The sequence below is a fragment of the Colias eurytheme genome, chromosome 25 (assembly GCF_061535395.1).
Source record: "Colias eurytheme isolate Ceu_HAF_F1 chromosome 25, ilColEury1 Martin Lab GWU primary, whole genome shotgun sequence".
NCBI classification, from domain to species: Eukaryota; Metazoa; Arthropoda; class Insecta; order Lepidoptera; family Pieridae; genus Colias; species Colias eurytheme.
The window spans coordinates 3,900,092-3,916,607 of record NC_143004.1 but is presented as its reverse complement, the minus strand read 5'-3'; the positions used below and the strand labels follow the sequence as shown (position 1 = coordinate 3,916,607).

The following is a 16,516-nucleotide window of genomic DNA, read 5'->3' as shown; positions in this document are numbered from 1 at the left end:
TAACAGTTATGTATTATTAATAAAAATAAATGATCTATTGGAATCTAGATTTATACTTATTACAAAGTAAATAAATTCTCAACTTATTGTTGTCGTATTGATTGAAACATTCTTGTGAATCCCATCAAAACACAAAAATGACGTTCTCTTGCAATTTAATAAACAGAATACAGATCACAATAATATATGTTCAAATCAATTGAACAGGATCCTATTCATTTCAATTGGAAATAACTACCTTAGATATATTCTGGATTTATTACGGTCACGCAGTATCGTAATACAATTGCCCGATTCGATTGCGCAAGGTCAACGGTCATATTTATTGGCTAAGCCTCAAGTTTCATATATTTTTATGTATGCCATAATAAGGACCATTAATAATACGATCTGGATATTATAATATCGAATCATAAATGAACGTGTTATTAAGGTAAATGAATGAACAACGAACAATGAATGAACATAAATGAACATAGACCGTACTCGTTATAATTTGTAAGTACCTACCTAAACAGGTAGGTATAATTAATACGCTTTATAAGGACATTATAATATGCAAGAAATGAAACTGGCTAAAACAGTAGACATGATTTTCCCATTCGTAATCACACACAGTAATGAATTGTCCTTCCAAAAATTTTATATTCGACGTACTAGCGGTCCGCCACGGCTTCGCTCGTGGTACATGTTTACGTTTTCTCTCCATAAGAACCATCGAAATTGTTTCAGCCATTTCCGAGTTTTGCACTTACCAAGTTAAGTACCAACACATTTGGTGATTCATTTTTATTATAATAGATACGATAGCAAAATATTTCTTACCTGTAATATAACGACAATGACAATAATTTCAAAAACTTGAAAAGCGTCAAACGGCAATGGGACCCACATTATTTTTCAAACTTGGCGAACTTTTCATTCGAAATTTACTAACAATCTAGAAATACCTCATCATTAAAAAAAGAGGTACTTATGTTGTAAAATATTATCACATAATATTATGTAAATAAAAAAACATAAGTGAATGCGAAGGCGTCTACGAATCAGTACATAGAAAGTTAAATTCTAATTCCATAATTAAAAAATAAAATAAAAATATATTTTTGCACGCCTCATAAGCGAAGCGTTGAGGTGGGTACTACTGTCACTTCGCGCAAAACATCTGATTTTTCAAACTTAAAATGTCTTTATGTATCATACATTGCACTTGTAAGATAATACATACACACACATATTAAGAAAAAACACTATTTTTAACGTTCATGATATTTTTGATGTCATTTTTGTTATTTAAACTAGTTAAAAAACAGTTTAAAAAAGTTCTGTCTTGGACGTCCGTGTGTCTGTATGTGCGGATCCTTTTTCTTGTTAACACGATAGCGACCGAAATACTTTACTAATCGAGTCTTTTTTTTTCTCTTACGCTTGAGTATGCTCAGGAATAGAACCCTTTCATTTTTCAGGGTCTGATTCGATGTGGTTTAATTGTTATTAAATAAACAAAAATAATAATTAATAAATATTTATTAAAAAAAATTATGAGGCGTGCACTTTTGGATTTTCCAAACTATTTTTTAATTATTGTGCTAAGCTAAGGCTAAGATCATCTTAAGCAGGTTTCACACCTCACATTGGAAAAAAAGCTTACTTTTATCAAACATATTAATATTAATAATAACTTACATAATATTTTGCATAATATTATCAATGTGATTTCATTACTTTTAATCGTTAATCCCCGTTTTCCAATTACAGAGCATAATGCGACTCAGTGCCGCACAATGCCGAATTATGCTGATGCTTAATTGGAACGTGAAACGCACCAGCAGGTTGCGCTGTTCAGTGTTGAAAAAAAAAATATTCATAGAGTTAGCAATAACCTCAATAATGTGTAAATAAAGTGGTATACATAATAATTTGTTGAAAAATATTTACGGTTATTTTAAGTAATTTGGATTTTGATTTTTTCATTAACATTTTTTTCAATGTTTGTACCTTCATCCATACTTATATTTATTTTTTTAACACAATTTGAATTAACTTTGATTATTTCGAAAAAACTACAATGAAACGAAAGCTTTTAATTTTTTTCCAACAATTAATAATTACTAACGATAAATCGATTGCACGCATCAATTCACGCGCATTACTTTTTCTAGTGCTCGATTGTGCGAAGCGTTGCTGTAGTTGGAACATTCAACGTTAAGCATTATGCCGCATAATGCGCTCTAGTGCTGTAATTGGAAAACGGGGACTATATCGTTAATTTAATTCCTATTTCTAAACTTAACTCCTTCTTTTTATATAATGGTAACTTGCGTTCCGTCAAGCTGACATTTGACAAATGTATGACGTGTAATTTCATCTGTCGAGTCGTAAACGGAATTCCGAATTCGAGCCGGTTGCAAGTACCTACTCAATGTATATAGAACTGCATTGTAAACAAACATAAAAGTTCTAAGTTTATTGATAATTCTGTACATAATCGTTTAATGATTTAACATTGTAAATTAATGTACAATGTTGAAAGCTGTGATACTTATTGGGGGACCACAAAAAGGTAAGCAAACATCACGGTTTTTCAATCTTTTGTTCAATAGTGTTAACTATTGATAAGAAATTATACCGTAAAGTTTACATTGTATGCATTCCATATAATGTCTTGTCATACAAATCCTTGAAACATCTTTAGTTTTAATAAGAATGTAACACGTATTTTAGATTCATAGTTTTATAACATGTTTTGTATAATTAACAATATTTTGTCTCTTTATTTCAAATTGAAGTGAAACATGAATACTTACTGTACGTAACTAAATAGCAACATGTACAAAATATGATAACATTCTTGTAATATAGCTATTAATATAACCACAAAGTCACAAAAAATAATATTAAACCTCTTTTCAGGCACAAGGTTCAGGCCTCTATCTTTAGATACACCCAAACCTCTATTTCCCATAGCTGGCTTACCGTTAATACAGCATCACATAGCAGCATGTGCTAAGCTAGAAGAATGTAAAGAAATATTAATAATTGGGTCTTACCCAGCCACATTGATGGCACAGTTTGTCAGTGACATGCAGAAGGAATATCATTTAATTATAAGGTAAATTAATATAGATTTATCTACACTCTTGGGCCCTCTATAAATACTTACACCAAAATTCAAATGTGTTTTTGATTTTGCTTCAGAATCATACATTGTTTTGCTACACTAGTTACTAATATTTCTTCTGTCATTTAAATTTTCTTTATAAAAAAAAATTATCTTCTTTCATCCAGTCATAATAATAATAGTCAGGTTAATGTGATTTTATTTTGAAATATAAGAAAGCTGCATTATCACCAATATAACATTTTTAGCTTTTTTGATTCAACTTGAGCTGTACCAAACCATGTTGTTATATTTATCCAATTGAAACTCTAAACACTACATTTATTAAAAGAAAAAGCTGTCTTTTCTTCTTTTTCCCTTTTTAGTTGTTCTTTGGTTCATTAACATTCACTTCAAAAACTTGTAGGTATCTCCATGAATTCATGCCATTAGGAACAGGAGGAGGTCTATACCATTTCAGAGACCAAGTGCGGGCTGGCAACCCAGCAGCATTCTTTCTCCTTAATGGTGATGTTTGTGCTGATTTCCCTTTGAAGGAACTGTGGGAGTTTCATGAAGGAAGGCCGGACGCTTTGGTTGGTAATTTTTATCCATACTAATATTATAAATGTGAAAGTAACTCTGTCTGTCTGTCTGTTACTCAATCACGCCTAAACTACTGAACCAATTTTCATGAAATTTGGTATGGAGATATTTTGATACCCGAGAAAGGACATAGGCTACTATTTATCCCGGGAAATAGGATATGTTTTATCCCGGAAATCCCACGGGAACGGGAACTATACGGGTTTTTCTTTGACTGCGCGGGCGAAGCTGCGGGTGGAAAGCTAGTATTTTATATGTAACACTATGAGCTTGTCGTTTTTTGTTATATTTAATGTTAAGCTTGTTGGTTATAAAATCAGGTGTACCAAACATAGGGTGAAATATTTGATATGTACATAGTTCGAAATATTAAAAAAAAACAGTGAATAAGAAAACATTCTCTTAGAAGTACATGCTCTAGTCTTTTTACATACATAGGTAAAAAACGATAAACCATTCTTGATATATAAATAATTCTAGTATTTTGACCTCTTGAGGTTGCTAGTTTCCTGAAATCGGTACTTAAAATTAATATAAATATATCATCAATCATGTATAGTAATAAGTTGCGAAAGCAAAAATAAAGAATTTATTTGTACGTTGAAGTTATTGTTCAGTACAATATAAATCTATCATGTAATAGTACTAAGTTGTGAAGACAAGAATTAAAAAAAAAGACGTGTGGCACTCGGGGACTGTCGCGGTAAAGCTATTGCATGCTATGCCTTCAAGCCACACCTCCGCGCCCGTCGGAGTGGGGAGCGTGAGGTTTTTTCGTTACGGAATTTCTGGATTCGGTCCCCGCGCTCAAGGCCCGCGATAGAAGTTTTGCAATAGCTTAATTTATTTATTTATGTATTCATCATTTATCTCTTCACCAAATATCCCTAAACTCGGCACCAAAAACAAAACTAAACTACTTTCAGGTAACAATAATGGGTACAGAAGCGACCCGCCAACAATCAATATTCTATGGTTGTATGGTAAGAGACACTCACACAGGCGCAGTCAGCCATTACGTAGAGAAGCCGCGCGGTTATGTGTCCACGTTGATCAATTGTGGAGTGTATGTTTGTTCGCTGCGAGTATTCCAGATCATGGCTGAGGCGTTTCAGAGGAAACAGGATCAGTTTTATGGGTAAAGATTTTTGTTTATTTAATTAACTCATAAAGAAAACTAATATGCATTTAAATCACGCATAGTAGTATTAGATAAGTTATGTTAAATGAATACGATATCATGTAATGGTTAATGCCATTTAATAATTTGTTTTTGAAATTACAATTTTACATATTTTAGATTACCATTATGGATTTCAACAGCACAAAAATAAACATTGGATGCATAAAAAACATTAAAGTAAAAATAGTTTTAGTGCACATAAGTGAGATATTTTTATTGGATTTTGTTTGTAACTGTGTGATTTTCCTTTGTAATAAAAAATGAATGCATTTCAGTTCAAACGGTCAAGGCAGTCCGGGATACATGTCGTGGGAACAAGATGTGTTATCGCCCCTCGCCGGGACAAACAAATTGTACGCACTACAGGTTTGATATGTTGTTACTATTTAATTAAATTTATCTATCACCATGAAATATTAAATTTTAATAAATATTTATTGTAGTTAATATTTGCCTGATTATGTTATTAATAATATTAGTAATTATTACGATTATTATGATTCAAGCAACAAATAAAATCTTTAAACTAGGTATTTTCAATTCAATCAAGATACAATCTTGATTAAAAATTGATTAGATTAGATAGAATACAACTACTATCATTATTATTTTATACAACATGTTTATTTACAGATATTTATAATAAAATCTGTAAAATGTAATACTTAATATTTAAAAAAAAATTGAATATTTTTTTACTACATTCACGTTTTACAAATATTTTAATACTTACTACTTAGACATATTATTTTTTATTTATTTCACTATTTCTATTCATTTAGGTAACAAACTGGTGGTCACAAGTGAAGACAGCTAGTTCGGCGATTTACGCCAACAGGCACTATTTAGAACTGCATCGAAATGAGTCCAGTAAAGCGCCATGTAAAATAACACCAGATGTGTTCATCCATCCCACTGCTGTTGTAGATAGTACAGCTGTGGTAAGTTGTATATAAGTTTAAGATATAATTTTTATAATAAACTAGCTGTGCCCTGCGGTTTTACCCGCAGTGCTGATATATAGCCTATAGCCTTCCTCGATAGTGGGCTACCTAAAAATTGCATGCATATATAAAACTTAATTTGCACACCAATAATAATAATTGAAGACCTATGTCTTGACATCTACATGTTTTAAATTGGACTACATATTGCCTGTTTAAAATATGTCATGTCTCTTTATTTGTAAACTTTTATAATGTGGGTCTACTAAATAAATTTTTTTCTTCATATTTAACTCATATAAGTTGGAAGTAAATGACTCAAAATATGACCATTTCTATGTGTTATAAACATTACAATATCATTTATTCTGCAAATTGACAATAGTAATATAGATAATATTTATATTTATTTAATATTTTATCAACAGATAGGTCCAAATGTGTCCATCGGTGCGGGAGTGACGATAAAAGCAGGCGTTAGGATTAAGGAGTCGATTATATTAAACCACGCTACTATACATGAACATGCACTAGTTATGTATTCTATTGGTAAGTGTTATTTTTTTAAATTTTTAAATTTAATATTTTGAAAAAGTAGATAAAAATGTATTCCATTACTTCTTATGTTGAGTTGAGTGTTGAGCAACACTAAAATGACTTACTTACTAAATTCTTCTCTCTAATTTAAATTTCATAAATATTTCAAGATAGTTAGACACACTGCAATAAATAAATGACTTTCCCAAAAACGAATTAAGTTTTCAATATTACTATGTATATATTCTTTAGGTTGTGTTACTCGATAGCTTTTGTTTTATGGGAGATTGTTGTCATTCAGTCCCATTTTTAAGTCCTCCCCCTCGTTACGCCAGTGAAATATTTGCTTTTATGTATGTTATATTCATTTATAAATTCATCAATTATTATTTCTTTATCCGTAACGTAATATTATTATTTAGCTTTAGTCTGTCTGGTTTTTTTTTAAGTGAAAACTTCTTTATCGGTGTTGGGTATAAGATCTTAAACTCGCGTCAGGACACGTTACCTGATCGAAAAAGTGTAAAACGGATGGATATCAAACATGCTCAACGTTAATAATCAAGTTTTCACTTCTGCCGGCACTCCCCCAGTGCAACCCGTCTTTTTATTTGAATCTTGTTGTGTTTTTGTAACATTTTGCGTAGTTTTGACAATTTGAAGGCGGTTTTTTTGTTAAAAATTAATTATTTATTTCTCTAGTGGGCCAAGACTGTTCAGTAGGCGAATGGTCTCGAGTAGAAGGGACCCCACCCGACCCGGACCCCAACAAGCCCTTCGCGAAAATGGATAATACGCCGCTTTTTAATAATGATGGCAGGTTGAATCCATCGGTTACTATATTGGGTGAGTGTTGAAAATGGAAAAAATGAAAAAAAAAAAATTTTTTTATATGTCAGGCAACAAGTTTTCTTTTTTATTTAGCGATGACAATAAATTAATTTTAAAATTAGAAGATGTGTTATGTACATAGAATACAATATTTCTAATTTTAATGGGAGGGATAAAAATCTTGGTTATAGTTTGTGTAAGTTACCATATTATATACAAACAAAACAAAAAAATACAACTGTTCTATGTTCTATGGCAGACTTATACTTATTCATTATAAAATAACGTTCTTGTCTTCTCTATAAATGAACATTTTTTGACGCATACTATAAATTTTTATAAAAAAAGTATTAATTTTTATTTGCGCCCCTTTTAAATCTATAACTACAGTAATTTCTGTATTAAACATGATGTATTCTATAATATTCAATAGTATAGTAATTTCAAAATAAAAAATGTTTTATTAATAATAATTATTTATGTATTTTCAGGTGCCGGAGTAACAATGCCAGCAGAGAGGATACTGCTAAATTCAATAGTGTTACCTCACAAACATCTAACGAGGAGTTATAAGAATGAAATAATTTTGTAGCTATTATTGTATTTAATATAATGGGCCCTCTTCACAATGGGCAGCGTTGGGCGAGTAGAGACAATCACGATAGTGTAGAGGGCCTAAATGTCTATCTATGATCGGCCGTCATTGTAGATGTTTATTCATAATCATAATAATAGATACTGCTTTCCGAATCGGTGGTAAATTTTAAAATATGTAATGACGTTTCAAAAGTGCTTCTATAAGAAGTCTAATTGAATAAATAAATGTTTGAGTTTGAGTTTTGAGTTAATCACCGTGATGGCGGCCAACATTGACCATCATTTGTTGGGCCAACGCTGCCCATTGTGTAAAGGGCCCATTATACAAGAAGACTACGATTTGTACAAAATGTCTGAATTCTCAATTGCAATTGTTTTGTTGCAAGTGTTATTAACAAAGAGATTTTGCTATAATAATATACAGTCATTTAGTAATAGTTAGTTTTTCATTTTAAATACATAATAGTAAGCTTTTATTTTCAATTTGGATACTTAAATTTTTTATTTCATCTGCTGCATATATATCAGGTTTTATAGGACAATATAAAATTGTATAATATAAATATTATGCCTGTCTCTTTCTTTCATTTTATTTTATCCGAAATAGCAATCCTGTCTTAATATTGCTTTAACAATATTTTAGTATTTTTTTTTTTATAAAAAGCTTTGAGAATTCGATATTTTATTAGATAGGAAATTATTACAATTCCAAGTAGGAGCATAATTTTGTTGTAGTTAAAGTAAATAAATTGAAAATGTTTGTAAACACACAGTTTGGGCACTACTTAAAATGCTGGATTTTTATAAAAGAGCGTGTGTGCTGATCACACGTCAGAAGTGAAACTTCTTTGACAAGATTCGAAGATACCAAAATCGTCGCCTTACGTGACGTGACGGTATTGCCATGACGCGACCTTGAAATTTTGCTCTCAACGCGCCTAAAGAAGTTTCACTTCAAAAATATATGAGAAATGTTGCAGCTAATTTAATATAAAAAAAAATATTATTATTTATTATTATATTTAACAATTATTAACATTTTATCTTTTGTATAAAGTTAGCGTCGATTGCTTTTTGTATATTTTGTACCAAAGAATCGATAATGGTATTGTTTAACTTTATTTTTCACATGTACATGTTTATTTATAATAATTATTAGAACTAACAATTTTTTGTATGCGCACTATAAATTTTTATAAATAATCTGTGTATTGTTTGTTTTAAAAAGGAAATAAAAGTCACTAATAACTATATACTACTCGCATACTCAATGATTTAAAAGGTATAAGAAATATAAAATATTTTTTTGACGTGACAACGTCTTATAATTCGATGTAGCCGGCTGCACGCACGAAAAAACATGACTCATGCGGCGTTACCTCGCTCTGAGGCGTTCCATAGTGCAAGCGAGAGCGCGGAACGACCGACAAAGAAGCACAATCGGCCTTAAGACGTTGTCACGTTAACTATCGTCAGTAAACCGACTTTACAGACAACCAATTTTTTCTATAGAGAAATAGAAAGCTTCGAGAACTTTTGTAAGTATGGGAATTTGAAAAGCGCCCCTGCCGTGCGTAAAAGGAACTAACTTTTTAATTTATAAAAGTGACGTCATCGATAACGATACGAATATTTTGACGATAATTTTCTAAATGTTTGTGCTCGTACTTTGTAGACGAACTTTTTAAAGACAAATAAAACCTAATAAAAATACTATGGCAATTGTCACTCAGGATTAATGTCTCTTTTGTGAATTAATACTATTTTATCCAGTAACTAGAGCGATGCTGCGGGCTTCAACTAGTAAATTAACAATTGAATATAATGTTTAGTTTTATGCATTCAAATGCTTTATACTTAAATATGTATAATTTTTTAAAGAATAGAAAAAACGGGTGGCCGAAACGTCAGGCGTAGCCCCGGAAGGGCAGAAGACGCGGGTTCGAATCCCGCCTCGTGATCTAATTTTTTCTATTCTTCTAGTGTTAATTTATACACTTCATAGTTAAATAGTAGTAATTTATTATATTATTGTATTTATACCGCAAATATGAACTGATTTTTATGTGTTTATAAGTTTTGATACCAGTTTCTGAAAAGACAATAAAGCACAATGTTCATAAGATTTTGTTTTATTTAACCTTTGTTATATTTAACTACAGAAAAACCTGATTTATTAACAAGTTCTGAATTTTAATTGGTTATAATTAATACAGAGTTTGCTAATTATTTTATTTTAACCAATATTTAAATCTTAATAGGTTGTCGAAACTCGAAAAAAATTGATGTTTTGCTCTCTATTGCTTTTAACCGCCTTCGTGCTTACTTGCTATTACTCCTTGCAATACAATCTTTAACTAACAACTCAAAAAGAAAAAGGCCTTCAAGCTATAGCATACTTTTTTAATGAATTTTTTAATCGATTAACAATTGGCGAAAATATTAATATCATTATTGGAAGTCGGTTAACAAAAACAAAAATTTTGTTATCTATATTTAAAGCTGAAGTTTTTGTTTGTTTGTTTGAACGCGCTAATCTCAGGAACTACAGCTGGTCCGATTTGAAAAATTCTTTCGGCGTTAGGCCATTTATCGAGGACGGTTATAGGCTTATATATTATCACGTTAAGACCAACAAGAGCGGAACAATGCGGGTGAAACCGCGGGGCGCAGCTAGTCTATTTCATATTTAAAGATAAACAGATAATAAATTTCATATTAATGAATTACCTGATATTACTATTCAAACTACAATTCTAATTTTCTCAGAAAGGAAAATAAATATCGAATATTTATCAATGAAATTACTATCGGAGTAGTTTTTGTACTTAATGAAATTCTTGTCCTACTTACAACACGCTATATTATTAACGATCATTGACTATCGATTGAACTTTTATTGTGAATTGGAATAATTAATAGCAATTTATTAATCAAAAATAAATGCAGTTATTTTTTTAACAATGCTATCTGTGATATAAAAATTTTCTCTATGATCTTTTGTGTATTATTTTTCTTTGGCATGGTTTCAAGTTTGGTAGGTACCTATTGCTTTAAGCGCGTCACACACGGTGAAGATCCATGCGAAAGTAACTCTGTCTGTCTGTCTGTCTGTTACTCAATCACGCCTTAACTACTGAACCAATTTGCATGAAATTTGGTATAGAGATATTTTGATACCCGAGAAAGGACATAGGATAGGTTTTATCCCGGAAATCCTACGGGAACGGGTTTTTCTTTGAAAACGCGGGCGAAGCCGCGGGCGGAAAGCTAGTACTATAATATTTTATCTTAAGATACGGTAATATTTTATATTATAGTATCTTAAGGTATCCGGTATCAGCGTTCGGACCATCATTTTTCTTTTTGTCATTGCGTACTAAGACCCCTGTAGAACCGCCATCCTGTTACAACTGACCCGAAATTTTGTGGGTCATTTATACCTAAATGGAATTTGTTTTTCCACTGTTTCCAGATTCAGATAAACTAAATCAATTTAAAATTACCATTACCTATTAGATGTCAGTACCTACTTGTAGGTTACGTTGTTTCAGCAACATAGGTTATAAACTAATGCGATTTAAAATATTGTTTGTCCAAAAAAATCTCAGTCAAAAAAACATAAGGGTATCAAACAATGACGACGTAGTTACTTAATTCGCTCGTTTACGATTTTTTAAGAATAAATTTATAAGTTGAACTTAAGAAGTTTTTTCCAGTTAGAAAAACCTGAAGCGTGTGATAATTAGTTATGTAACCTTGGTTTTTGTAAATACATTTTATGTACCAAAATTTTCATATTGATGAGATGACCGTTTCAACGATGCTTAGAAACATTTAACATTAAATTGCAAAATCACAAATAAATAAAATAAAATAAAAACCCTTATCTATCAATATATAATTATTTAAAATTAATTATATAATACCTAATTATTTAAAAGAATACTCAAAGTATGAGAGTAGGTAGCACTACTAAAATTATAATTTAACCTGAACTTATATTAGACTACAAGCCCGCATATGAAAAAAATATGGGTCAAATGAACCACCAGGGGTCATATCTAGAACGAAAGAAGAGCAAAAAATAATAAGATTCATCACTATGCCGTCACTTGTAAGCTGTCCAACTGAGTGCAGATGAGAATTGAAAAGTACAGGTAGACTCGGTAAATTTTGGTCATATATTTTTGTACGGCATTCTTAACCATCGATAGATCCATTAAAAATAATAAGAAACCGCTCAGTGCCGTACAAAAATGTTGGTCCACCAAGTCGGAATTTTTATTTAATTTCCGAGAGTTACCGGGGGTAAATTTGGTCATTTGACCATGTACGGCATCTGTGTCATACTATTGCTATACTGCTTTTAATCCATTATTCCGCAACGCCGTACAAAAATCATGGGGACAAGGGGAAAAAATCAAGAGTTGCAATCCCCTCTCTTTCCCCACTCCAGGGGGTCATTTGACTAAGTACGGCTTCGGTTCCAAAACATTATCTAGCACTCAAAAGTACTATTAAAAGCAATGCCGTCAAAAAATAATTGTTCTTTTAAATGTATACCAATAATCATCTTAATTTCATCGAATTCTTGATATAAAGAGCTGTAAGGTCATTTGACCCTGTACGGGAACTTTTTTTTTAACATGATATTGTAAAATTCAATTGTTGTATTGCCGTTCAAAAGAAACCGTTCTAAAAAAAGTTATAGAGAAATGCAAAACCAGAAATTTTGTTAAAGTTTAAACATCGTAGATTAATGAAATATAATAGTTTTCTACACTTTATTCGTTGTTTTAAATAGTATAAACATAGATAAATTAGGAAAAAACGATGCCGTACATTTTTGTGCAGACCACATCTTTTAGGCTGATGAAAGCGACGAAAGCTACAATTTTAAGGGTGCTTTATGGCCATTTGATACAGTACGGCATTAACATATTTTTACCCAACTACGGCAAAGCAAAAGGAGGGTTATGGTTTTGACAGGTCATGTATGGATGTTCTGTATGGATGACTGAAAAGGATACAAAGGCATAAAGTATCTCCTAATATGCAACGTCTAGACATCAATGGCTTTAAAGATTGCTTTGAGCAGAAAATGGGGGACCTACCTAAAGACATCGCAGACAGCGACACCCAATGGCAGTATCTCAAAAGAATGATAGAAGAAACAGCTAGGGATAACAGAGTGGCGAAACCCATTATGAAACAATTCATAACACCAGTGACAGCTTTAGTTATTCAGGAGAGACGTGATCTTAAGGAGAACGGTATACGCTCAACTGCAGATCTTCAGCGATACGCAGAACTGAACCGTCAAGTTCAACGTCACTGCCGGAAAGACTACGAGAACCACCTTAATGAAATCTGTCTCGAAATTGAACAACACGCGATGAACAACGAATCCAGATATCTTTTCCAGAAAATAAAAGACCTAACTGGATCGCGTAAGCCAAAAGTCTGTGCCATTGAAGACAAAGACGGGAGCGTACTCACAAATTTGGACGAAGTGTTGGAACGCTGGAGAAACTACTGCGCAGAGTTATACACGGGAGAGTCCAATAACGTCAATATTACATGGTCGGAAGAAGAACCTGATATCTTACCATCCGAAATCGAGCATGCCATCAAAGCTCTTAAGTGCAGGAAGTCACCAGGCAAGGATGCCATAACAGCCGAAATACTTAAAAATCTTGGTCAACGAGGTACGCATGCCATAACTGAAATTTGTAATACCATCTGGAAGACTGGAAGGTGGCCAAAAGACTGGACAGAATCGGTGTTCATACCTTTACATAAAAAAGGTTCTTCAAAATATTGTGGTAATTACAGGACCATTGCGTTGATATCTCATGCGAGTAAGATCCTCCTCCATGTAATTAATCGACGCCTTAACTACTTTTTAAGTCGCCAAATACCCGAAGAACAGGCTGGATTTGTGAAAGGTAGAGGAACACGGGAGCAGATACTTAACGTTCGCCAAATTATTGAGAAGAGTAGAGAATTCAACAGCCCCGTGGTTCTCTGCTTTATTGACTACACAAAAGCCTTCGATTGCGTCCAATGGGACAAACTTTGGAGTGTGCTACTTGAAATGGGAACTCCAGAACACCTCGTTGCCCTTATTCAGAATCTGTACACTGAAAACCGCTCTTTCATCCGGATTGGTACGGAATGTTCCAGTATGTTTCAAACAAAGAAAGGCGTGAGACAAGGTTGTATTTTGTCCCCAGCACTTTTTAACATATACGGAGAGTACGTTATAAGGAAAACAATCGAAAATTGGAAGAAAGGTTTTCCCATAGGTGGTAAGAGACTATCAAATCTCAGATATGCCGACGACACCATTCTTCTCGCAACATCCACAGAAGATATGAGAGAACTGTTCCATAGGCTAGAGATAGAAAGTCAAAATATAGGGCTTACAGTAAATCGAGCGAAAACCAAGGTGATGATAGTCGATCGAGCCGGAAAGCTATCAAATGCTACTCTCAAAATTCCTGGCGTTGACACCGTCGATCGCTACATATACCTGGGAGCCCAAATCTGCAATGACGGCAGCTGTGTCCCCGAAATAAAAAGGCGTATTGGGATGGCAAAAGATGCTATGACACGTCTGAACAACATTTGGAAGAAAAGAGGAATTGGTATCAGAACTAAGATAAGACTGGTACGAGCCCTTGTTTTCCCTATCTTCCTATATGGAGTTGAGACATGGACAATTCTGGCCCGAGAAAGACAAAGGATTGATGCATTCGAAATGTGGTGCTGGAGGCGAATGCTGAGAATACCTTGGACTGCGAGACGCACTAATGCATCAATCCTGACCCAGCTCCATATAAAAACCAGGTTATCCACCATATGCCAACAACGCATCTTGTCATACTTCGGCCACACGATACGCAGTGGCGATGAAAATCTGGAGAGATTGATAGTGGTTGGGAACACGGAGGGAAAAAGATCGCGTGGTCGTTCACCAACACGATGGACAGACCAAATCAAGAACTCATCTGCCACTAATTTTTACACGGTCGTAAGAGACGCCATGGACAGAGACCGGTGGAGGCAAATCATCCGCTCCAGATGCAACCCTGATGCTGACCACGATCCTCAGACATGAGGGACCGACAAGAGAGAGAGTATGGATGTTCATCTATTCCCTCGTAACTTCTAAACTACTTAACAGAATTCGACAAATGACATATCATTAGAAGCGTCTGAATTGTTCACTGGACCAGCGACCAGCTAGCTAAAGGCTATATGGGGTTTCACAAAATCTAATGTGGCGCCCTCTAGCGGACAAAACATACAGAGTAAAAAAATAAAGTTAAGATAAATATGCCGTGTTTGGTATCATTTGAAAGCGCTTTACTTGTACATTTTGAATATGTATATATTACTAGCATTTGCTTGTGACTTTACCTGTATTCATGGGCTGATTGCATATAATTCACATCTTTTCGTTCATAGCTTTTTTATTAGTTCATCAATTTAACGGAGTCCATTCCACTTGACTCCGACTTTCCAAGGTGATAATTAACCACCTCGAGCTTCTTAATATTAATGTATATTTATATTTTATTATCAAAATATAAAGCAAACATTTCGTTATATGGATTTTTTCTTTTTCAGATTTTTCCCCTTTGAACCAACGAAAATGTACGGCACATAAAAAAATATGATCTATGCATAAAATACTTTAAAAATAAATTTATTTCGTGTTGTGTCAAATGACCCCCTGGAGTGGGGAAAGAGAGGGGATTACAACTCTCGATTTTTTCCCCTTGTCCCCATGATTTTTGTACGGCGTTGCGGAATAATGGATTAAAAGCAGTATAGCAATAGTATGACACAGATGCCGTACATGGTCAAATGACCAAATTTACCCCCGGTAACTCTCGGAAATTAAATAAAAATTCCGACTTGGTGGACCAACATTTTTGTACGGCACTGAGCGGTTTCTTATTATTTTTAATGGATCTATCGATGGTTAAGAATGCCGTACAAAAATATATGACCAAAATTTACCGAGTCTACCTGTACTTTTCAATTCTCATCTGCACTCAGTTGGACAGCTTACAAGTGACGGCATAGTGATGAATCTTATTATTTTTTGCTCTTCTTTCGTACTAGATATGTCCCGTGGTGGTTCATTTGACCCATATTTTTTTCATATGCGGGCTTGTAGTCTATATCTACGAATTTCTATAAAAAATACGATGTTGCATTCAATCTTATTCTAATGCAATGTTTATAAACAACATAAACAGGTAACCAATGATAATGAGTGCACTTGACCCGTTACAAGCCATACGCTCGAAAAGAGTGCGACTTTTTAATTTCATAAATATACGTGAAACAGCCATTAATATTTAAATAACCATAAATAATAATGTTTGACATTAAATTACAGCATGACTGACCTGTTTTGGAAATACTTTAGGTATATCTATATTATGAGTGACCTAGTTTAATATTTTATGTAGTTAGTAGTATTTTAGAATATTATTAATGAAATAATAATTAATAATACAAAACATATTACCCACAGGCCAAAATGGAGACGCCACATAATAAAAAAAATCTGCTTCTTACATTGAGCTATATTGTCTATGACTCTTCCCGCCAATCACTGCTCCATAAAACTGTGTCCGACATCAATATTTACATCCTTCTGATACCTACTGCTCTCAACATCACATGTATCCAGAG

General features: G+C 33.1%; 1 protein-coding gene across 1 annotated transcript; it reads left to right on the top strand.

The window, feature by feature from the left end:
* The first annotated feature begins 2,397 nt into the window (after window positions 1–2,397).
* On the top strand, window positions 2,398–8,451 carry Gmppa (GDP-mannose pyrophosphorylase A). The gene is given in 9 exon segments (XM_090116335.1): window positions 2,398–2,563; window positions 2,914–3,112; window positions 3,528–3,696; window positions 4,633–4,856; window positions 5,165–5,255; window positions 5,672–5,830; window positions 6,262–6,382; window positions 7,073–7,216; window positions 7,693–8,451. Coding segments are annotated over 9 exon segments (1,248 nt in total). The 5' UTR covers window positions 2,398–2,523; the 3' UTR covers window positions 7,794–8,451.
* The last annotated feature ends 8,065 nt before the right edge of the window (window positions 8,452–16,516 follow it).